Source organism: Raphanus sativus, chromosome 8 (genome assembly GCF_000801105.2).
Source record: "Raphanus sativus cultivar WK10039 chromosome 8, ASM80110v3, whole genome shotgun sequence".
Lineage (NCBI taxonomy): Eukaryota > Viridiplantae > Streptophyta > Magnoliopsida > Brassicales > Brassicaceae > Raphanus > Raphanus sativus.
Window position 1 is genome coordinate 3127874 of NC_079518.1, and position 22027 is coordinate 3149900.

General features: G+C 37.6%; 5 protein-coding genes across 11 annotated transcripts; 2 read left to right on the forward strand and 3 right to left on the reverse strand.

Moving 5' to 3' along the window:
- On the reverse strand, positions 1-1460 carry LOC108832069 (inorganic pyrophosphatase 2). The gene is made up of 4 exons (XM_018605558.2): positions 1235-1460; positions 1007-1128; positions 717-918; positions 1-578 (listed from the first exon to the last, which is right to left on the reverse strand). Exons 1-4 carry the CDS (start codon positions 1379-1381, stop codon positions 207-209), a joined length of 843 nt encoding a protein of 280 aa, XP_018461060.1. The 5' UTR covers positions 1382-1460; the 3' UTR covers positions 1-206.
- Positions 1461-2620: 1160 nt separating this feature from the next.
- Positions 2621-7245, reverse strand: LOC108832070 (serine/threonine protein phosphatase 2A 55 kDa regulatory subunit B beta isoform). The gene is made up of 15 exons (XM_056992767.1): positions 7007-7245; positions 6792-6919; positions 6088-6191; positions 5892-5987; positions 5692-5811; positions 5352-5537; positions 4935-5026; positions 4594-4712; positions 4306-4429; positions 3993-4116; positions 3821-3889; positions 3644-3735; positions 3480-3557; positions 3313-3380; positions 2621-3225 (listed from the first exon to the last, which is right to left on the reverse strand). The coding sequence occupies exons 1-15, from the start codon at positions 7030-7032 to the stop codon at positions 3089-3091; spliced, it is 1563 nt and encodes a 520-aa protein (XP_056848747.1). The 5' UTR covers positions 7033-7245; the 3' UTR covers positions 2621-3088.
- A 1926-nt stretch (positions 7246-9171) lies between these two features.
- LOC108822279 (D-3-phosphoglycerate dehydrogenase 2, chloroplastic) lies at positions 9172-13477 on the forward strand. The gene is made up of 3 exons (XM_018595318.2): positions 9172-9841; positions 11607-12094; positions 12514-13477. Exons 1-3 carry the CDS (start codon positions 9220-9222, stop codon positions 13279-13281), a joined length of 1878 nt encoding a protein of 625 aa, XP_018450820.2. The 5' UTR covers positions 9172-9219; the 3' UTR covers positions 13282-13477.
- Positions 13478-13536: 59 nt separating this feature from the next.
- LOC108822278 (cleavage stimulation factor subunit 77) lies at positions 13537-19102 on the reverse strand. Its single transcript, XM_018595317.2, has 22 exons — positions 18740-19102; positions 18595-18657; positions 18372-18481; positions 18191-18291; positions 17861-17922; positions 17639-17779; positions 17395-17523; positions 17120-17166; positions 16718-16781; positions 16494-16614; positions 16246-16304; positions 16100-16162; positions 15828-15968; positions 15544-15608; positions 15369-15465; positions 15182-15241; positions 14816-14968; positions 14630-14696; positions 14460-14537; positions 14198-14362; positions 13910-14104; positions 13537-13822 (listed from the first exon to the last, which is right to left on the reverse strand). The coding sequence occupies exons 1-22, from the start codon at positions 18791-18793 to the stop codon at positions 13647-13649; spliced, it is 2211 nt and encodes a 736-aa protein (XP_018450819.1). The 5' UTR covers positions 18794-19102; the 3' UTR covers positions 13537-13646.
- An 894-nt stretch (positions 19103-19996) lies between these two features.
- Positions 19997-22000, forward strand: LOC108821851 (uncharacterized). 7 transcript variants are annotated; one of them, XM_056992617.1, is made up of 5 exons: positions 19997-20120; positions 20764-20873; positions 20950-21265; positions 21358-21512; positions 21658-22000. In XM_056992617.1, exons 1-5 carry the CDS (start codon positions 20087-20089, stop codon positions 21856-21858), a joined length of 816 nt encoding a protein of 271 aa, XP_056848597.1. In that variant the 5' UTR covers positions 19997-20086; the 3' UTR covers positions 21859-22000. The 7 variants fall into 7 exon arrangements, with proteins under 7 accessions (XP_056848597.1, XP_056848598.1, XP_018450341.1 ...); XM_056992618.1 differs by having other exon boundaries at positions 20764-20852; XM_018594839.2 differs by lacking the exon at positions 19997-20120 and adding an exon at positions 20161-20321.
- The last annotated feature ends 27 nt before the right edge of the window (positions 22001-22027 follow it).

Consider the following 22027-nt stretch of genomic DNA (forward strand, 5'->3'; position numbering starts at 1 on the left):
TTAGGTCCAACAGAATATTTCCGTTTTAATAAGATAGATACTTGCATTACATCACTTAAGAATCAAAAATAACACACTTACGTGAATGAACCGCTATAATCAACTTTAGGTATCTTATCTTATACATTTTCTCTCGATTGCATGAAGTATAACATTATATATTTCAGAACAAAAAAAGTTCTTAGATTCTTTGTTCTCTTCATCAATCACTTGACGAGATGTAGAGGAACCGGAAGAGAAAGAGGCAACAAAGGTTCATGAACAATCCCAACAGATATCTTGCACTGGTCAGAGCTCAACATCTTCTCTTTCTCCTCCTCTTCAATCTCGTTGATAATTCCCAATAATATCCTCTCCATAGCTTCACCATCGGTCCAATCTCTAACCGAGGCCTTAACCAAGGTGGGATTTTGAGTAATCAAATCCCAAACCGGGAAATTCTTCCTTGGCATCATGTAATCTTCACCTTTGAGTCGAAGACTCGGACAGTAATCACCAGCACCATCTCCTAGATAGACCATCTTCATCTTCTTTCCTTCTTTGGCAAAAGAAGCTTGAATCCTCTCAATGATCAAACTCTACAATTAAAAATAATAAAACAAAACGATTAATCATAACACTAGAAACACAAACACAAGTGAATCCGTATAGATTCAGCACATGACATGTGTTGATAGTAGCATATATATAACAAAAGGTTCATCATGTAAGAGTACCTTGCACATGTTAGGAGGGCAACGAGGGCAACCATGTGAAGATTTGGAGAAGTCATGGTAAGGAGAGATTCTTAACCTTCCTTGTTCATCTACAAGTCCAGGGTTTGTGTTAATCTCCGAGAAATACTCTCTAATCCCGAGATGTTCAACAATGGTTTCGATGAAGAACGTGTTCGCATCACTCACTATCCTCAGCTCGCACCTGGAAATATTACCAGATTGTTATGGATGATTCATTACTGTGTGTCTTAATCTCTAATCAAATAAATTAATTTGAAATTTAGATTTACCCTAAAGCATGAGCGAATTTGATGGCAGGGATGACACGAGGATGAATAGGGATTCTACTCAAGACTTGTTTGATCTCTTCAATGGTTTTACCATGATCATGAAGCTCCTTCATCATACGATCCTGTTACGTAAAAAAAAAATGTTTTCGCTTAAATTTCGAGAATCTTGACCAACACGGTAAATGCCCTAACAGAGCATAGAGTTAGAGAGATGGATGATGAACAAACCATGAGAGAGTTCCAAGGCATTGTGGGGAGAAGCTGTTCGAACAACTCAGTGAAGCCAAGCTCATCGACGACCCAGTTATCACTATCCACGTCGATGATGGTCTTGTCGAAATCGAATACGATGACAATGTTGTTCTTGTCAGCCATTGTTCCGACAAAACAGAGAAAGACACTCTTGTGAGAAACCTTAAACTTTGTTAGGTATCTGTATGATTATTATATTGAATGTGGAGAAGATGAATGTGGTTTATATACAAGTGGAGAAGAGAGAAACGAATATGGATTTTCTCAGAAGATGCCATTGGAATATTACTTTGAGAGTAACGCTAAGAAGAATTGGTATTTGGTTCTTAATTTTATTAACCGTTGGATCTGACGATGGTTTAGGTCAGATGTTGACTAGGTGTGCTGATCCGACGGTGTTTGACGCCTCTTGGTGTATTTTGTTGGGTGTTAATATTATTTTATTTAGTTTGGCTTATTAAAAGTAAGATTTTAGGCAGATGAGAAGACACGGGAATGAGATCAAAAGAATATTCCACCTATTAATCCGTTCCTCAAATTTAGTTTTATTAATAGGGAAAGAAATATTTTTAAAAAATGTTTCAGAACTCAACCAAAAAAGTGTACACAATGCATATTTGTTTTTTCATTTCTTTAATGGATATGGATAATATTTCATTATTGAGGGGTTACATTTTTATATATGAATTATTTTTGATGAAAATTCTCATTTGCATTTTATTTTATATTTTCCTAAATAACGTTCTTTTTAGGCAAAATCATTTTATAAAACTAATACAAATTTTGAATGAAACAAGAATTTTGCATGGTTAGTGGGTGGCTTTATCGATTAGGTCACATGCTTTGTCGACAAAGTTATGAATCGGTAGGATTAAACCATAAAACATTGAATTTAGCAAAATAACAAACGATGGGAAATTGCATCAGAATGCACTAGCGAGTAGGGATGAATATTGAGTGACAAATCTGAGATAAAGGAATATTCTTTGAGTTAAGGTTAGGATCATCATCTTTATTTGGTGGCCACATCTTTCAAATATTCATCAATTTGATTTCTTCAATTAATTATATTCTAAAATTTGAAAGCAATCTCAGCCGATCACCAAGTCTTAACATGACAACACAACACTGTATGTGGATATTAAATATTCATAATATTTCTGGAATTTATCAGAAGCTATCAGGAAACATTCTTCCGTTTATTCCACTTCCTCACGTCTTTAGAAAACTACTGTAGTATACGAGGATACAACTACTCTTTTTTTTTACTGTGGGTAACGGTAAAAACCTCATCAGGGTGTCTGAAAATACAATCGAAAAGAGGCACATAGAGAGCATAAGGTGTGTTCAAGAAGAAAAAGATAATGACAAAAGAATCAATTAACAAATTTGTAACACAAACCCTTCCCATCGTCTCATACTAAAAAAAAAACAAAAATCCCACTAACCATAAGCTGTTTCTTCTTAAAAGAGTGCAATAGATCCGAAACTAAAAAGACAACCTAAGTAGGACAGATACTTGAGAAAATTACCCTCACGGTAAAAAAGGTATCATTCTTCTTTTCTTCCCCAACCCAACATTTTTTACCGTCTAATATACCGTTGCTTCTTCCATGAACTTCGTTGCAGTGACTGGTCAGGCTTTGGTCTTGGACACAGCATAACTCTGTTACTACTACACCTTTTTTTCTGGTTACATAATCACTTTGGTAGTTAAAAGAAAGCGAGAGAGAAAGAGAGAGCGTCTGAAAAAAATGAGAAAAGGAAAGTTAAATTTGGAGCAAGCTGGTTCCATGTTCTTTTTTCTTCTTCCATCTCTCTCTCTCCAGTTCATGCATAATACATGTACAAGCTGTTTGCTGCTGCACAAGCAATTGAGTTCTCTGTTGGGTGCCAAGCCATATGCAGCAACTTATTTGTGAAGTCATACCCGTTCCCGTTCGCCTCTGCTCCTGGACTCTCTGATCCTGCGTCCAAACATTATTCTTTTTCACTCCAGAAGGAAACAGTAAAAGCTTTGAATGAGTGTAGTGTTTTAAGTACTACCAACTAACCTCGTCTAACCATACGCGTCATGCTGCTAATAGCTCTGGAAGGTCTTGCAGGTGTCTGGATTTGCCTTCTAATATGAAACCATTGATGCGAAATTTTTATTGAGTAAAAATATAAAACTTCTATGACTTTAGGTTTAGCTATCAATGTTCTCTGTTTTTCGATTTACCTCATCGGGTTTTTGCTAGCTTCCAAAGTTGCCGCTTCAGTACTTCCTTTAGAGGCTCCAAATACACGGAATAGATTGCTGGTTTCAAGCACAATAAGCTTAGTCATTTGTTCATCTCTTATATAAGATAAATAGCATTGGAATTGACCAGAAGACAATCAAACCTGTAAGAGCCTGTTGCTACCCTCAATCCATCACCACTCAGACAACACTCGAACTTATCAAAGATGGAGTCATTTTCATATAGATCGCACAACTGCAACCGGATAAAATACATAATGTGGTTAGTTTTCAAGACATAATCATCAAATAGAGAGATGCACACATAAAGAATCTCTCACCTTGGGTCTCAGATGTTCATGAACCTGGTAAGATGCAACCGGACCAGAATCCATGTTTATGTCCCACAGCTGAAGCGTCAGAAAGGGCAGATCAGAAACTACTAAAGGTTACACCTATATTGGCCCACAATCAGAAAGCTATATACACAAGGGAACCAGATGATTTCCAAACCTTGAGGGTCATGTAATCGCGACTAAGTATGTATCTCCCATCCTTTGAAAATTTAATATCTGAAATTGAGGCAATTATCTCTGTGAAAAATGATCTTGAACCAGGTGCTTCCGGTTCTTCAAATCTGTGATATGAAGTAACAATGGTCAGTGGTCTGAAACTTTTAGCCTAATGGTCTTCACTTCCAAGTCATTAGTGACAAGTTAAGAGAAACATGGGAAACAAACCTACTTATTCCTATCTCGTTTACTTAGAATTTCACATGAGGTTAACACATATCGAAAGACTCGAAAAGGATGAGAACAGAACTTACAATTTAGTATGAGAATCGCACAGAGCTGATTGCCGCATATCAATCAAACGGATGGAGCCTTTTGAGCTGCTATATGCGAGCATATTACAATGAATTGGATGAAACTCAGCCGATGTAATAACCTCTGCAGAGACCATGTAGTATTTTAAAATATGCTCAACAAGAATATGTCTTACACAGTAAACGTGAAACGAAGAGAACTTCAAAATAAGGAGGTTGTTAACATATGCATCAATGTTAAGACAATACAAAACATAACTTCTAGCAAAAAATGAACAGAAAGCATACCAGTCAAGTCCTCCATGTTTGTGGGCTTAACATCAACAATGTTGAAGCTCTGGTTGCTGATTTCCAAATTCCAGAGATTTACGCGCAGATCGTCAGCCGAAATGAAGGTTTCTCCATCGCTTCAAAATTTAGAAAAACATAAATTATTGCAATAAAGAAAACAATGCACTGTAAGGCATGTATGTACAAGTTGTAAAAGTTAATATCAACTAAACTCGATAATGAGAATGGTAGCACGACAAGACGTAAAAGACATGTAATATAATATTCCAAAATTTTTATTTAGATATTGACATTGTTACTGAGAAAGACGGTAGAAATGTGGTTAGGGAAAGGAATACCTGCTATTTGAGATTGAATTAATATGGTAATCATGAGCATGTGCATACACTCTTCGGCATCTAGCCACAAGGCTCGTCTCCAGGCTAGTCACCTAAATATAGAACGATCAATTATTCCAAGAGAAGTATAAATGACTAAATACATGTCACAAATTTGGTACTGAGCTTTAGTTACAATAAAAGGAAAGATGGACAAGTAGCAAACTCCCTACATTTCACAACTCGAGTAGTAAGAAAATATGCACATCTTCCAGTCTCAAAAGTACATAGCAATCAAATAGATTACTAGATCAACTCTTTTTTACTGGAGACAAGCTAATGGATATCTATGTGAACGTTGTTTTCAAAATTCTGTAACTAAAAAACTTTCATTTGACACCAAAAAAGGGGGAATTTTTTTGCATCGAGTATAAGTACCACAGGCAAACGCAGAGATGGGATCCCTCCTGGCGGGAAGGTAAAATTGCTAATGTAGCCATGTGCTGGATCGGCATCTACTCCATTAGCAACTAGTGGAGGAGGGCTACTTGAGCTTGGTTGACCTGGAGTTTTCGATGGATCAATATTCATTTCACTAATTTTCTTGATCTTCTTCTCTTGTACCTGTTCAATCAAAAATGAGTGAGGGGGTTTAAGAACTCTTCATCTTTTTGATTAGTACAGAGCATAACCAACCAGTTTCTAGACCACCTTCACATGCAATGCAACACCTATAATATTTCCAAACAAGATAAAAGGGCGCATCCAGATGTCTTACCTTCCAATATTTGATAGTTTTATCATTGGTGGAAAGCAGAAACAATGCACCATTTGCTGGCTGACACCACCTGATTTTGTTGATTTTCTCCTCTATTTCCAAACTCTTGAGATAGTCAAACTGAAAAGCGATTGAAGACCGAGATTATTTTGCTTTCACTAGCAACAGTGAAATCTGGTGAACATGGTTTGTAAATGTACCTCTGGTTCATGACTCTGAAACTCTGTTTTATATCGAAACTCAGGATGCCTAACTGTGTAGTCCATCTGCTCAGCATCTCTCCTGGACCCACCATGCTGGAAAAATAACATCGCACAAGAATATGCATTAGAGCGCAAAACATTTTTTGTGAAAGACAATTGAAGTAAGTCTTGCAAAAGAGAAAAGGAACAGCACATCTTTGTTATCCGTCCTCTCAAAAAGAACCACTCGGCCACCACGGTCACCAGTTGCAAGATGGTCTCCACTTTTATCAAATTCAATGGCTGAAATAATGTCAACTGCGGAACAAAAAAAAAGTATGCAAACAAGATCATTACATAAATAATTAATCACTAAACTGTAGGAGCTGAACACATCAAAAAACCATAAACTGCAGCTCGAAGAGTTCGTACAATATAACATGAAAAAATGTTGAGAGACACAACACCAGACTAAATTTGTATCATATTGAAAGTGCATCTGAAAACCACCTCGTTGCACTAATAATCCTCCAGGAGAAGTACTTTAAAACCAACTCAATTTAAAAAAAAAAAAAAAAAAATCAATTTAAAACAATTGACACTTCCCACACTCATATGCTTTTTCCTCTGCTGCTTTTTGCAGAGGTGAGAAAGCATTCTAATCAGTGGAAACAGTTTCCAATCCATGGCTATGGCATTTAAAGAGACAGAAGCTTCAAGCTTATAGATTACACCTCCTAAGTCATACAACTACAAACCTTACAAACAGTGCAATTAAAAAAAAAAGGAACACAAAATCACAGAGAGATTCAATCAATGACACAGACTAAGCAGCAGATCAGATCCAAAACCACAAATCAATCCTCAAATACTCTCTGGATCTAAAACTCATATCTCTAACGCGCAAGTATTTATTACCTTCCTGGACTTCTTCTCCGGCGGTTCGCTCGCCGAAGACCTGAGAGAATCTCCACTCTAGAGACGGAGGAGGGCCACCACTAGTAGCGGCCGAGGAAGCACCACCGTCACCACCACCGTTCATGTTTCTTATTAAAAAATAAAAATAAAAACTCCGAGCTTCGAGAAAACAAAACAAAAAAAAAAAAGAATCTGAGCTTCCAAATCTCAATCACCGAGAAGAAGATCGCGTCATCACCATATCACCAAATCCATCGATTCACATTCCATTTCCATTCCTTAGTTTTGACTCATCGATTGAAACCACTTTTGATCGATGATTGATTTCGTAGAAAATGGAGGAACGAAGAAGAAGAAGAAAACGCCTTCACCTTTGTCTCTCTCTCTTTCTCTAGAAGGATAAAATCGGGATTACAATCTTTTTTTTTTTTTCTTTCTTCGGGACCAACACGAAGGAACAAATCGTAGTATAAGCTTTATGTCTAATACTATAATATAATGTTCTTGTCCTGATTAGCAAGGTTATCGTTAGAGTTACAGGCGGTGACACTTTTTTATTCCATCAGTAAATACGAGTGAACGGTGACATATAATCTCTCATGTCATTGGTCTGTTGTGGAGGTGCGCTTGCCACTGTTATATTATTATGATGGGTGGATGTATATAAATATCACTAGTAATGTCTATAACTAATTCATTTTGCCTATTATCCTAAATAAGATTCCATTGCACATTGTGTTTGCTTTATGCAAAGAACATTGTGATTATGATAAACAAAATTATAATAGGAGATGCTATGAGCATTTACTTATAATATAACATTTCTCTTACATAATTTCTATTGATGATTAAATATGTAATGTCGTCACAAAAAAAAATGTTGTCACGAAAAAAAAAAGATTACATATGTAATGTAAAGATAATTTAACCAGTTTATATTTATGTAATGTATAAAACCAATACTAATAAGACGAATCTAGAAGTCTTAGTACTCAAACCAGTAATATAAAATTTATTTTATTTTATTTTTGGATGGTGAATAGAAAAATGAAACTTGAAAGGAATGGTACTCAGTGACTCTGCTAAACCGGATATAACCGAACAGCAGAACCAGTCGGTCCATTTTGATTTAGGAAATGTGTTCACAGCTTCCTAGTTTAAAACGTCCCCCTGCCTCATATGCGGGAGAAACTTGGACTGATCTCTCCCAAATTCGAAGAAGCCCTATAATATCCTGATTTACATTTCTTAACCGATTCATTTGTAAGAAAATGGTGTAAAACAAGGACTACTATTAGGTATCTAACTCACATGTGACACTCATCAAGTCATCATCTATATATATCAACCAACAAATGCAAGCTTATTGGCATCAGCAAGAGGACTAGCTCGCAGTCGCAGGAGAGATTCATCTATTCTTGTCATTCTTGCCAAAGTATCTGAAAGTTATTGCAAGCTATATGTCGGTTAGGTATAAAAATATATAAAGGAATTAGCTATTCATTGTGTTGAGGGGTTGAAAGAAGTGAAAGGATGCTCGCTCGAGTTTACGAATTATTTGCGTTCGGAAATTTCAAACGGTATTTACATTTACGGTATTTAGAGTTTTGAGTTGTGAATTCTGGACTAGTGATGTTGCCCATTGGAGGGTTTCCGACTTAAGGTATAATCTCATCGGACTGATCATTGGTGTGTCGTTGGATCAGTCAAAGTCTTAGAAGTCTATGTTTATTGCAAGATCTTCTTATCAAAGAATTAAATAATTTAGTGTATAGTGTAGTAATATGACTATGTAAAATGGGAGTTCGAATCTAGTTTTTACTGCAAAAAGAAAATTTATAAAGAATTGGTTTAAAGGTGCTTTTGAAAATTCAGTGATGTTAGTGGGGAATCATCGAAAAAGATTGGTCGACAGTTATTTAAATTAGATTATTGAGGATGCACATGGCGATAGATACCTAACCGTTACAGTAATAATATAGACGACAATGTATTATAGTGCCAAAATCATATTGAATAATTCTATTTTCACGTGTTAGATCAATTGATTAATTACAAAGTTTATCACACTTATACTAAAATAGCTTTTCATTACCTAACAATTCCCTATTTATATAGTACAATAGTAATTACCAATTAGTAGTGTTTTACTTATCCTTATATAAATATTTTTTTCTGAGACAACGATGCAATATAGACAAATGACTGACGCCATACTTGGTGCATGTGCTTCTCGTTTTATATACTATCTTACCAAATAAACAATCCAAAAGAATATACATTTGTTTTGGTAGCCTTGTTTATAATTTTGACCGCAGAGTAAAAACAAAAAATATGAAAATTTATCCATAACATGTCTATTAATACGCACGTTTAGGTTCGCCACACTCTCACACAGAGCAAACAAAGTAAAAAAGAAAAGTAAATCATGGCACTTTCGTCCTCTTGTTCAACGCTCAAATCCGTTAACTCACGGTGGACATCTCCACGTCCATCACCAGTACCAAAACTCGCCGACCTCCGTCGTCACTCTCTGTTACCAGAGCTCCGTTACACACCGAACGTCAAGCTAACGGCGACTAACGCCTTGAGAACCGTCGAGCAAACGACGTTAACTGAGGATCAGAAACTCTCTGCCTACGGATCTGACCAGGAGGATCTAGCTTCGCTTCCAAAGCCGAGGATCCTCGTCGCCGAGAAGCTAGGAGAAGCCGGGGTGAGCCTCCTCCGTAAATTCGGCGACGTGGACTGCTCTTACGAGCTTTCGCCGGAGGATCTGAAGAAGAAAGTGGCGGAGAGCGACGCGCTGATCGTGAGAAGCGGAACGAAAGTGACGAGGGAAGTGTTCGAGGCGGCGAAGGGGAGGTTGAAGGTGGTGGGAAGAGCCGGAGTTGGGATCGACAATGTTGATCTGCAAGCTGCGACGGAGCACGGTTGTCTGGTGGTTAATGCGCCAACGGCTAACACGGTGGCTGCAGCTGAACACGGTATCGCTTTGCTTGCTTCCATGGCACGAAACGTCGCTCAGGCTGACGCTTCCATTAAAGCCGGTATGTTCAAGACAAAAAAAAACAATTCACTTTTTCTAAAAGTTATGATATAGAGATTCTAGTAAAGATTAGGGCTGAGAATTTTAAGGATTATAAACAGTTTAGTATAATTTAATTTAAATATTTTTTTGATAATTTAGAGATCACGAAACTTGTGTATATTAATTCTTTGAAATAGGGAGGCAAAGTGAAAGTACGCTTAGAACTGCACTGGTAAAAACTTGAATAAGATCTAGATTTTAACATGTATACAAATAAAAGTTAGTTGAATAGTTCTATGTTCATACTTTCCTTAATTTACTTAGGGTGGTTCATTAATAATTGGGAAAATAATTGTTTACTATTTCGATTAAAAATTAGATTAATATAGTTGTATTTAATTATGGAGCCGTCATCAGATCTTGAGCAGCATATTGGTGAAAATATATACGAACTAGATCAAGATTTGAACAACATAGTTATGTTAATTGAATAACTTTCTGATCATACTCTGATTAATTAACTTTGTTGGTTCGGTAGTAACTGCGAAGCAGTGGTTTACTATATCGGTTTAAATTTAAAAATATAAAATAAGTATATTATATTTCATTGTGGAGGGCGTCATCAGATCTTGAGCAACCATGGTCCACCTTTTGAATAGTAGACAATTTTAGTGTGTCTTTTGTAATTATTGGTGAATTGAAACTTTCAACTAAGTGGTAATCTGTCGTTGTGTTGTAGTAGAAAAGTCATTGTAGCAAAAACAAGCATAAAATTCATTCACGTAAGTAGAACAAAATATCTCTGAACAAGAAAAAAGAAAAAAAAAGTAGAACAAAATATCAAACGTGACTTTTCTCATGGGTCATGGCTAGGTTTACCATTGGTGTATGTATGATTTATTTTAAGATAGGTGGTCAGTGTGGCAACTTGACAAATGAAATTTAACCCGACAAGACATAAGAACTGTCAACAGTAAAATTTGGTCCCGGTTACTATAAAAATGATAGTCTGGCCCCTGAGTTAAAATGATTGGGGCCACTAAGAACCTCTCTCATATGGTCAGTCTTATTTACTCATTTTGGTTTCTCTCAGTCTCTTAGCATTCACCAAAGATTATTGGAGTCTCCTTTGCTTTTTTTAGTCCCAAAACATGATTAAGTTGAAGCAATCATTCACTTACCTGATACTGTATTTTCTTTTTCACCTTTATGTCACAACTCATGACTTCCACTCATTTTGGAATTTGGAACATTATGGCAATATATAACTTTTTGGTCCTTTTTTTTCTTCTTACCATTATCTATACTTATTATTGCTTTATTACCCATTTTTAATCACCTAAATTGATTCGGCGTGGAGAGTGGCGGAAGAATATTCTTTGATCAATAATACACCTTTTTCTCTGATGCTTAGATAATATGATAATCGTAGATTTAACAACACTGCACAACAAGTGGGGCTTTGAAAATTAATCATGCATTATAATTGTCCATATTCAATTATTTGATTCTGGTAAAGCATTAACATCCGACCGTGACATAAAATAGAGTGAACAAGTACATCACAATAACTCTTTTTTTCAAAGTTAAAAACAAAAAGTAACGAAAAAGTACCCCACCAAAACAAGTAAAAATAATAATCTTGACAAAAAGTAAAAAAAAAAAATCTTAAAATTGACTTGTGGTGTGTAAATTTAAGTTGACTTGAGCTTTACAATCTTCTCTGTGGAGTGATAGATGACGTGTCGAATACGTTACTGAAAGTTCACATTTTTTCTTTCCAGGAAAATGGGAGAGGAGCAAGTACGTCGGAGTATCACTCGTCGGAAAAACATTAGCCATAATGGGCTTCGGAAAAGTCGGAACAGAGGTAGCGAGGCGAGCCAAGGGACTCGGCATGAACGTTATCTCCCACGACCCTTACGCTCCAGCAGACAGAGCCAGAGCTCTCGGCGTCGAACTCGTCTCTTTCGACCAAGCTATCTCCACCGCCGACTTCATCTCCCTGCACATGCCCTTAACTCCCGCCACGAAGAAGGTTTTCAACGACGAAACCTTCTCCAAGATGAAGAAGGGTGTTCGTCTCGTTAATGTAGCTAGAGGCGGCGTCATCGATGAGGATGCGTTAGTTAGGGCTCTTGACTCGGGAGTTGTGGCCCAGGCAGCGTTGGATGTGTTCTGTGAGGAGCCACCATCGAAAGAGAGTAGATTGATTCAACATGAGAATGTTACAGTCACACCTCATCTCGGAGCTAGCACCAAAGAGGCACAGGTATATACATACACTTAGGCATGCCGGTTCAGTTTTCGGGTAATTTAGTTCGACCAAAATCATACTGAATTAAACCAGAAAAAGTTTGGTTCGATTTGGTTTGGTATTCAGGTAGTTCGATTTTTAATTTCTTTTTACCAAAACTAACCAAAGTTTTTGGTTTCAATATGTTGGTTTAAAGTCAAGTAAATTGATTTCGATTAGTTTGATTAATTCGGTTTGATATTTTAGTTAATTCAGTTCGAAATTTGGTTTATAATTTTTATTGGAAAACCTAACTAACCGATTACCGAGCCAAAGACCGAGAACCGAAGTTTATAAGAAAACCTGCCGAACTGAACCGAACTAACCAAATATTCATATTTTACATGAAAACTTCTGACATGGTTGTAATGTCACTCTGGTTCTTGCCTTATTAGGAAGGTGTAGCCATCGAGATAGCAGAGGCTGTAGCAGGGGCACTAAAAGGCGAGCTATCAGCAACTGCAGTCAACGCTCCAATGGTTGCTCCCGAGGTCTTATCTGAGCTGGCTCCTTACATCGTCTTAGCCGAGAAGCTTGGTAGGTTAGCTGTGCAGCTAGCATCTGGAGGCAAGGGAGTACAGTCCATCAAGGTTGTGTACCGCTCAGCTCGTGACAGAGACGATTTGGACACTAGACTACTTCGTGCTATGATCACGAAGGGAATCATTGAACCCATCTCAGACTCTTATGTCAACCTGGTGAACGCTGACTTCATAGCTAAGCAAAAGGGTCTCAGAATCAGCGAGGAACGAACCGTGGTCGAGTCATCACCGGAGTACCCTGTTGACTCCATCCAAGTTCAGATCTCTAACGTGGAGTCAAGTTTCGCTGGGGCTGTCTCTGATGGTGGTGCTATAAGCATCGAAGGGAAGGTGAAATATGGAGTGCCGCATTTGACTTGCGTTGGGTCGTTCGGTGTGGACGTGAGCCTTGAAGGGAATCTGATACTGTGCAGACAGGTGGATCAGCCAGGGATGATTGGACAAGTAGGTAACATACTCGGGGAGCAGAACGTGAACGTGAGCTTCATGAGTGTTGGAAGAACAGTTGTGAGGAAACAAGCTATCATGGCGATAGGAGTGGATGAAGAACCAGACAAGAAGACACTCGAGAAGATTGGAGGTGTCTCTGCGATCGAAGAGTTTGTGTTTCTGAAACTATGAAAGTTTGAGATTGGTGGCGTCTGAGAATAAATGGTGACCCGGATTTTAAAGGTGTTTGTGTCCAGTGGTCAAGCTGTAGGAAAATGTGTGGCATTGCGATTTGAATGTGGTACTTTTGTTCTTGTTTTGGTAATGATGCTTTTGGTTAATATAATGTTTCACTTGTTTCTTGATATTCACTAATATGTTACTATGATCTGTAACCACTATTTTGATGTATGAATTGGCATTAAGTTTGATAAAACATACTGTATATGATGTAATCCAAGAAGCCTTTTTATTGTTATAAATCAAAATTGTTGGGGAGTAATAGATTACAACAACAGTAGAGGCTTATACAAATTTGCCTTTATCTCAGTATTTTTTTAGCCGGTGCTACCAGATAGCTCACCGGAGTAGGCACTACCATACGAAGCGGAACCGGTTGGGGTCTGTGATGATGTTGAGATCCCTCTCGCCTTACGCATTTGCCTTAGTCTGAACACATCTGTAGGTAGAGGCTGGCTTTGTACGGAGGTAGTATCATCGTCTTCTTGCCCTCCTGTCAAGAGAGTTAGATTTAGATGATTCACTTCCATGAACGAGCCAAACATTATTTAATGCTTGAAGGGGGCAAAAGAGAACTTACTATCTGAACCTTTTCTCTTTGTAGCTCTTCTGTCTCTTGGCAATCTCTGAGCTCCACCTCGGTTTGGACCTGAGTGATCATTTTGACTTGGAACATTGCCTTTAGCAGTAAAACTCTGCTTGTTGGCAGTTTGACCTGTTGGTAAGTCACTCTGCAAACATATTGAGAGAACAACATCTACATTGGGTGTTGGGCCTGAAAGAGAATTGATAGGAGGTCCGGTTAGTGGAGACTTGTTCCGATGCACAGTTTAAAATGCAAACTTGGAATTGGTTTAAAGAGATTTACCGTCAACATGAGGCAAGTTAGCTAAAAAAGCTAACAATGCAGGTGGAGTATTCTTTGGTATTTCATCAAATGTGCTGGCTGATCCATGAGTTGCGGTTGCTGTCACATTGCTTTGAAAGGTGTTCGAAGCAGCAGCTGCCACTGGTTTTGCAGAACTAGAAAACTCTACAATCACATCATGAATGGTTCAGATATAGTTCACGATTCCAATTCATCGTGCAGACAAAATGATGCTACAAATCTGCAAAGTGAAAATCAATACCTGATTTCTTTGTTGGGTCATGGACGACCATCTGAGCTGTATCTGGATAAACAACTTTTGACGAAGACGCTACACTACCTGACAGTTCACAAGTAAGTTTCTCTACTTTAATCATCACCAAACTTCAACATAATCGATTCACGCCAGAAAACAAAACAAAAACTACAGACCTATAGTTGCAGTTCCATGAGGTAGGTTTGTCTTCTCTACTTTCTTATTCATATTTTTCACAAGCAACTGTAGTTGTGAACACATCGATCAGTTAGAAGTGGTACTTACTTAGATGCATCATCAGTCCTTAATCAAAGCTAAATGTGTTATATTAGCATGCATGGGGGGGGGGGGGGGGGACATACCTCTTGTCTGGATAAATGATCAAGCTCATTCGTAGAGCACGGCCAAAGATCCATGTAACTGTACCGAGAAACAACATCTTGAAGTGAACTATCTAGAGCAGGAGAACCCTCTTCTCCTTTTCCGAAAAGTGCTTCTTTCCTTCTCTGCTCAACCTACAACAACGTTGTCGAAGTTTAAAAACAATTCAAAGTCCCAGTATTTTATTAATATTCCATGCAATCCAAAGCCTATCAGATGGAATAGACCAATAAAGCGAGGACTCTACTACAGCAAACTTGTCATCAACACGAAAAATAATCACAAGAAAGCTTGCAAAACACATCAAGCTAACTCACTATAATTGCTTTCATAGTAGTTAAGCGTACCTTTAGAATACTTGCAAGATCTCCATATGTTTGCTCAAACTGAACGAATCTATTCCAGACCTGCGCAGGATGAGGTAAGAAAAAAGGTTGATCCTATAGAATGCAGTTCACAAATTGCTATTAATCAAATTAATTGCTCAGCTATTTTCCTTGCGTCTATTTTCAGGAAACATCACTAGTAGCGTACCTCAGCAGATTCTTCAGTGGGTAGTGTGCTTAAAGCTCGTTCAAATAGAGCTCGGATATTTCTATCATCATTCAGTCTAGTCAAGAAATCTGCATACCTAGAATTCAAAGCAAAATCATACGGTTAAAATTGCGTTTAATGAATGTTTGGGAGAGAAATAAAAAGGAATTCTTACTCAAGGATGTAAACGGGTTCAGTCATATAGCGTTTCAATCCCTCCTCAAAGATGTTATGAGCAGCCTGCATAAGAATAGAACATATTGACTTCATTATCATAAAATTCTCCTGGCTTACTTAAACAACTAAATTAAGAGTAAACCAACAACATATTCAAATCATATTGACGGGAGGGTTCTTAACTTGACTGAAGGACCACTACCTCCTTATAATCAATTTATCAAAATACCAACAAGATCAAACAAAAACAAAACAGTTCTGAAACATAGAACACAAACTCACCTTTGGATCCTTGTCAAGACAGAAGGCCATTGTGGCAAAAGCAATATACACATGATATGTACAGCTAGGAGATTTTCTAACTTCTAAAAAGTACTTGCGAGCAGCTTCAACACCCTCCGCCCTCCGGAGAAAACGAAGGAACTGTTAAAGAATATAAAAAGTATATCATAAAGAATGTTTCGAGAGAAAGAAACAATCCAACAATGAAAAGCGCAGATATGCTCTTTATGTCAATTCTAGTAGTCCAAGTTCTTAAATTTCTAAGTTCTTACTTGTATTTGTGCCAAGGAGTTTGTGCTAACCCCCAAAATGCTTTCATATAAATTCTTTGCTGACTGCAAAATCATACAACAGTAAGCAAAGAGTATAAATAATGGAGAAAGCTCTATAATGAGAACCAAGTAGCAAGAATGAAAACCTGAATAGCTCCACGAGCTTCCTCCAACTCAGCATAAGCATATTTCAACATTTCCGAATCTGTGTAAGCAATGCAGACACTTAAATTAACAAACAGAGACTCGAAGCATGCATACAAAGCAGAAAGTAGACATCTTAAGAGTAGATCAAATATAAGATTAAATCTATAGCAAAGAGTAATAAGTGAAACCTTCATAAAGCAACTAGTTCACAGACAAAAAAAAAAATCAAATGATAAATCATATTTACCAGGAATGGCTTTAAGAGCTCGCTGAAATACTTTGATTGCAGCATCTGTGGAACCAGATTTTATGTGCCACTCAGCATAGTCATACCAGACATCGGGATAGTGGTATAAACACATCAGACACTGTAAAACCAGAGTAATAATCAGCCAATAATGAAAGAAACCACATTTGGGAGATTATTTATCCTAAAGTTCAGCAAAAGCATCTCACTGACACTTCACATACCTGTTCATAAACATATATAATCCGCTTAGTTGACAAGGCCGTGTCAATCCTTTGAGGGTTTCCTCTGAAAATTACAAGTGTATTAGACGCAGAAGATTGTTATATTCAGAAGGACTAGTAGAAAAACAATATGCAAAAAAATCAAATCATCACTTGTTGGATCTTGGATCTAACTAGATAGTAAATCATTCCAGCTTTCTAGCTACTCGCCTCAATAAATCCAACCAGAAAATTACGGCAGAGCAATATATTAAACTCTCATCTATTGCAATATATTAATATTCTAGCTTTTGATTATAAGATACCAGGCATTCCGTAAGAAAAATGGCTAAGCAGCTATGTAAGAACATATGTCATCACTGAATGAAAAAGAAAAGAAAAGATTATAGTTTGGGGGTTTACTTCTCAAAGGTCAAAAATTTCTTCCAGGCCACCCATTGAACTTCTTCCTGCATAAAACCAGAAGGCAGTGTGGTGACCAAAGTGAGCCAATGATGCCCAATTGAAAAAAGAATGAAAGAATGAAAAAACTTATAGCTCGGTGTGTATTATTCTTTATCTTCATAGCCTGATCTCATGACGTATATCCAATATTGTCGAATTCAAAAAAATATAAAAAAGGAAGACATATAGATTCAGCAGTTCCAAAAAGAAGCACTGAATGATGAGCTCTTTACCTTGGAAGATCCTGTTGGTGGTACAGCAAGCATGTTCCAATCAATGTCTTCAATGTACTTCTTGCGCTCCCTATAGACAGCTCTGGCACTGTTAAACTTTGGTTGATATTCATTGACGAGTCCTTTGGCCTGCTCAAAGGATTATATTTGATCATCCATCAACCCGGAAAAGAGAAAGAAGTTTGTACCAGCTTCTCTAATACATTAAAAAAATAAGAAACCACACAAGAATATGAAAGTTTACCAATTGACGGTTAACAGAATTCTCAAAGTTCTCATATTCTTTCCAAAGTTGCTCAACATGGTGAGTAGGAGTTAGTATAGCCCTCTGATAAACTTTACGGAGAGCAATCTTCCGTTGCATATCTTCGTGGGGGTTAAGAGCCTGCAAGAAAATCTATTCATTTCTCTGCAAGATCGATCTATTAAGTAGTATTAAGGACAGAGTAAGAATGATATAACGAACCGGAAGAGATTTCAGAAAGGTAATGTACTCAGTCCATATAGGCCCAGATGCTATGTCTGTCCCTGGAGATTTATATACATCAAAATAAACGACCAGCAATCAGTAAGGGGGCAAAGTTATCTCTTGTGTTGGCATGTTAAACAGAATCTAGAGCTCTAAATGGATGCAAAGCGGCTATTGTCGATGGTAGAGATATGCATAGGAAGGATGAATCAAAGTTCATATGTCATATTGAAGTGTCATAACATGTGTAATCGAACGAGGGATTCAACAGAATGTGATCAACAAAGTAAAAACTGAGCGAAACTAGTGAAGGGGGGAAGTGGATACCAATATAATTAAGCGTGAACTCAAAAGCCTTTGTGGTCTCCTCTTGACCCTCAGCTCCCTTCTTATCATAGACCTTTCTGATGAACCGAATGTAACATTGCCTAAGAAATATTAAGATGTTATAAATTATATCCAAGGAGATGGAAAAAAATTAAAAAAAGGGAAAGCAAGCAAGTCATACCAAAGGGGAACTTGAAGACAGGTCAACAAACAACGACTAAAAATCTGTTTGGTAGCATCATCATTGTTCACAGCCATTTGGGTCTCCACATACTGCTTCCAAAACCTCGCCTACACGATTAAGCAAACAAACAAACACCCACTTAATAAAAAAAAAGAGGAAACGTTTGCAGCACAAACAAACTCCAAAAAACCGCACGTGCGCGGCAAATGAAGAAACTTACAGAAGTTGGATAGAGTGACAAAAGCTGCTCATAGATTGGCGTCGACTGTGCAATTGGTAAGTGCTGAAGCAACAACCAAACAATTGAATGAAAAAGTCAGAATTTTTTTCTTCAAATAATTGCAAGAAATCAAACGAGTTGGTACCAAAGCTCTCTTTGCTAAAGCCTCTGCTTCCTCGACGTTGTACTTATCAGCCATTAATCCCACTTCCAAAAAACTCAATCCTTTGAGCTTAAATCGGATGAACAGAAGAACTTCAATTCACTCAATGCTGATACAAAATAAAACCTAATATCAGATTCAGATTCAATTCAATCCTCCGCCGAATCTTCTACTGCCTTCAATGCATAAGTTTCGCCAGGACCATCCGATCGCAAATAACAGAACTTCTCTCGGCGGTGTTTCGACAATAAATCAACTCCTCCGGCGAGCCTGGACAAAACACGGTGACCGGCGATTGAGAAACGGAGAGACGTAACGAAAGCTCGAGCCTTTTTTTTTGTTTTTGGTAATGTACTTTTTTTGGAGGACTGTCTTAAATAAAACAATAAAAATCAAAATAAGGACGTATTTGTCTTTTTACAATTGTTGTTTTTTCCTTTTTTTGTTCTTTCCTTTTCTATTGTTACAGTTACTGTATTTTTTAATTTTTTTTTTTTTACTATGAAAAGAAGTTGAGCCTAAAATACAGAAAGAATTCAGAGCAAGTCTTACATTAGAAATTTGTAAATAAAACGTGATAAATTGCATCATATCACAAGTTCTAAAAAAAAAAACTACTGAGCTTTCTTTGTTCTATCATTCGACATCAGAGAAGGTTGTTCTGTTTAAATTTGATCTACGGATCGAGGTTTTCTCGTAAGAAGAAGGGTTGTATTCGTACCACCAAAGCTTATCTTGAAGGTTGTTGTTAGGTCGGAAAGGGTACTGACGAGCTATCTCAGCCACGCTAACAAAAATCTCAGCACCATTAATCTTCTCAAAAGGTTTTGCTGCTGATTTCTTCTTGCTCAACAAGGATCTCATTCTCTTCCTCCTCCTCGTAGTACCAAACCTTGTGATCTATGCAGTACTTAGGTGGAAGGTACGCATCTCCCTTCTTGAGAATAACCTCACATTCGCCGCTCTTCTCTTCCAGAGCCTTATCTGCTTCGTCAGCAGAAGCAAACTCAACAAAGGCCCAACCCGCGTGATTGCCCTCCTCGAATGTTAGCATAATTCGAACACGAACAACTTGTCCAACGTTTTTGAATAAATCGATGACATCTGATATCATCAATCCACTTCTGCGAAAGACATGATCATCATCATCATCATAGCCAACAACGATCGTTTTTCTTCTTACGGCGGCGGCGGCAGCTCCCTCGACAACAAAATCAGGAGGTGCTTCCTCGAGTCCTTCCACTGTCTCCTTGTGTCTCTTCAGAAAAGGTTCGGTCTCCAAATCATCTCCCGGCGGCTTTCGCTTGCTAGAACTGGCCATGGTAAAAAATGAAAAACAGCGGCGGTTTTTACTTCTTCCCGGGTAAAAAAAGTTGAGTGCAGCAGTAAATTAATTGGTTTTGTATTCGTTTCATTATTAATTGGGTTTATACTATATAAGGGCCCAGTGAGGCCCAAGTTAACCTATTTTAGATCTATCTTTGTGTTATTAAAAGAAAAGAGGAAAGAAACTTAATTTTTATTTCCAGGCTCGTTCTTCTTCTTCGTCAAGTCTATTTCTCGGGTCTCTCTCTTTTCTTTCTTTGATCTTCATTTATATCGGTGTTTTAGGGTTTTTTTTTTTCGCCTCTCCTCTTCGTCTCTGGCCTTTCCCCCTCACAATCTCACTTTTTTCTTTCGTTTAATTACATGTGCGTAAGAATTTTACTATCCATTGTGCTTTTTTGATCACGATTTCCGATAGAATTGTCTCGTCTTTTGTAACAAGTTATAAAGTTGAAACCATTAAAAAAAAAAAGTTGAAACCTTTTCCGACCAGACTGCTAAGATACTTTGGTTTTTTATCATCTTGGTCTCTGTTTCGAAAAGTTTGACACTTTACTTCTTTAACTTTATAATTGGAAGGTTCTTCTTGTTTTCATCTGCGTTTTAGAAATCATATATGATGGTTGTGATGATTTTGTCTCAGAAATGTATTTACTTGGGTTTTTGGTGTTATTTTTCAGTAGTGATGTGTGAGCTAATGAATACAGAATCCAAAGGAAGAGGATGGTATGGTAAAATCTACCGTAAGTTGGAAACCATTCTTGTGGAGGTAGACAGTTTGGCTGCTCAGGTGCCTTTTTTACTTGTTTCTGAAACTCTCCGAGAGTGCAAGGAAATGAAGGTTCTCTTCTTGATGTTTTTGACAGGGTAAGGTTTCTTTGAGTTCAAGTGATTCTCCAGGACTGGATTCTTCAAGAGATGATGAACCAGAGAAACTTAAAGAGGATCATTGTTTGCGTACAGAGCCGGGTGATTGTAATCAGAAGGCAACCACTTCCTTCTGCTGCAACAATCCAAAATCTTCTCAAGCATGTAATGATGATGATGATACTCTTGTTTCTCCCTCTGGGAACTGTACGGGTGATTCAAATCTCATCCCGCTTGCTACAGAGACTCGAGCTGCTCCTCCTGGTCATTATAAAATGGCAAACATGAGATCCTTTAGCAGCAACTCTATGATGGGTTTGTTCTCGCTGTCTGTGTGTTGCTCATGTTTTTCTACAAGTTTTTGGGATTGGTTCGGTTCCTTCATGTGTGCAACTTTTAATGTGTAGTTAATCAAGATGAGTTCTTCATTGAAGACTTCGATGAGGCTCCACTGGATACTATTGATTTGTACGACATGACATTTCGAGAAGACCCTTCAGATTTTGACGACAATTTGCTGTATGCAGCTCGTGACAGAAGCAGGCAGCTCAGATCATTTAAGGTCCTCTCTCTTTCTCTCACACAAAACCCTGTTTTTAACAGTAAAAGCTAGTTTCAGAACAAGAGACCATAGATTTTAGTCTCCTCTTGGTACTGCTCTTCCAGTCCATTGATTCCTAATATGTTTTCTTTATCATAATCATCAGGGAAAGATTATGGATGCTTTAACTTCGAAAAGAAGAAGAGAGAAGGAATATGAGCAGCTTGCAATATGGTTCGGAGATGCAGAAATGGGCTGTGATATGATGAACACCAAGAAACATGAGACAGCATCTCTAAACCCCCAACGCAGCTCAGAGTCAAATGTGCCATTTGCTTCAGAAGATTCCGAGTGGGAGCTATTGTAATGATAAAGATTGTAACCCTATTTATACAGGCTTCGCAGTTCTATTTTTGTGAGACTCTTGTGATGCTTTGAACAATATGTATAATACCAAGTTCCAATCTGGTTCTAATATGAAAAAAAAAACAAAAAATCAAATTCTTGCTCTTGCGTTGTCTATTTCCTTTTACTTT

What these genes read in the sequence shown, in the direction of transcription:
- LOC108832069 (XM_018605558.2), bottom strand. Translation starts at nt 1,381, where the DNA reads ATGGCTGACAAGAACAACATTGTCATCGTATTCGATTTCGACAAGACC. An exon ending in TGCCTTGGAACTCTCTCATG is followed by an intron (nt 1,129 to 1,234) that starts GTTTGTTCATCA and finishes TTTACGTAACAG; the next exon opens with GATCGTATGATGAAGGAGCT. An exon ending in GCCCTCCTAACATGTGCAAG is followed by an intron (nt 579 to 716) that starts GTACTCTTACAT and finishes TTTTAATTGTAG; the next exon opens with AGTTTGATCATTGAGAGGAT.
- LOC108832070 (XM_056992767.1), bottom strand. Translation starts at nt 7,032, where the DNA reads ATGGTGATGACGCGATCTTCTTCTCG. An exon ending in AAACATGGAGGACTTGACTG is followed by an intron (nt 4,430 to 4,593) that starts GTATGCTTTCTG and finishes TGGTCTCTGCAG; the next exon opens with AGGTTATTACATCGGCTGAG. An exon ending in GTAGCAACAGGCTCTTACAG is followed by an intron (nt 3,558 to 3,643) that starts GTTTGATTGTCT and finishes GCTTGAAACCAG; the next exon opens with CAATCTATTCCGTGTATTTG.
- LOC108822279 (XM_018595318.2), top strand. Translation starts at nt 9,220, where the DNA reads ATGGCACTTTCGTCCTCTTGTTCAACGCTCAAATCCGTTAACTCACGG. An exon ending in TGACGCTTCCATTAAAGCCG is followed by an intron (nt 9,842 to 11,606) that starts GTATGTTCAAGA and finishes TTTTCTTTCCAG; the next exon opens with GAAAATGGGAGAGGAGCAAG. An exon ending in CTAGCACCAAAGAGGCACAG is followed by an intron (nt 12,095 to 12,513) that starts GTATATACATAC and finishes TTGCCTTATTAG; the next exon opens with GAAGGTGTAGCCATCGAGAT.
- LOC108822278 (XM_018595317.2), bottom strand. Translation starts at nt 18,793, where the DNA reads ATGGCTGATAAGTACAACGTCGAGGAAGCAGAGGCTTTAGCAAAGAGA. An exon ending in CACCAACAGGATCTTCCAAG is followed by an intron (nt 17,167 to 17,394) that starts GTAAAGAGCTCA and finishes GGTTTTATGCAG; the next exon opens with GAAGAAGTTCAATGGGTGGC. An exon ending in TCATGGAACTGCAACTATAG is followed by an intron (nt 14,538 to 14,629) that starts GTCTGTAGTTTT and finishes GTGAACTGTCAG; the next exon opens with GTAGTGTAGCGTCTTCGTCA.
- LOC108821851 (XM_056992615.1), top strand. Translation starts at nt 20,700, where the DNA reads ATGATGGTTGTGATGATTTTGTCTCAGAAATGTATTTACTTGGGTTTT. An exon ending in TAGCAGCAACTCTATGATGG is followed by an intron (nt 21,266 to 21,357) that starts GTTTGTTCTCGC and finishes TTTAATGTGTAG; the next exon opens with TTAATCAAGATGAGTTCTTC. An exon ending in GGCAGCTCAGATCATTTAAG is followed by an intron (nt 21,513 to 21,657) that starts GTCCTCTCTCTT and finishes CATAATCATCAG; the next exon opens with GGAAAGATTATGGATGCTTT.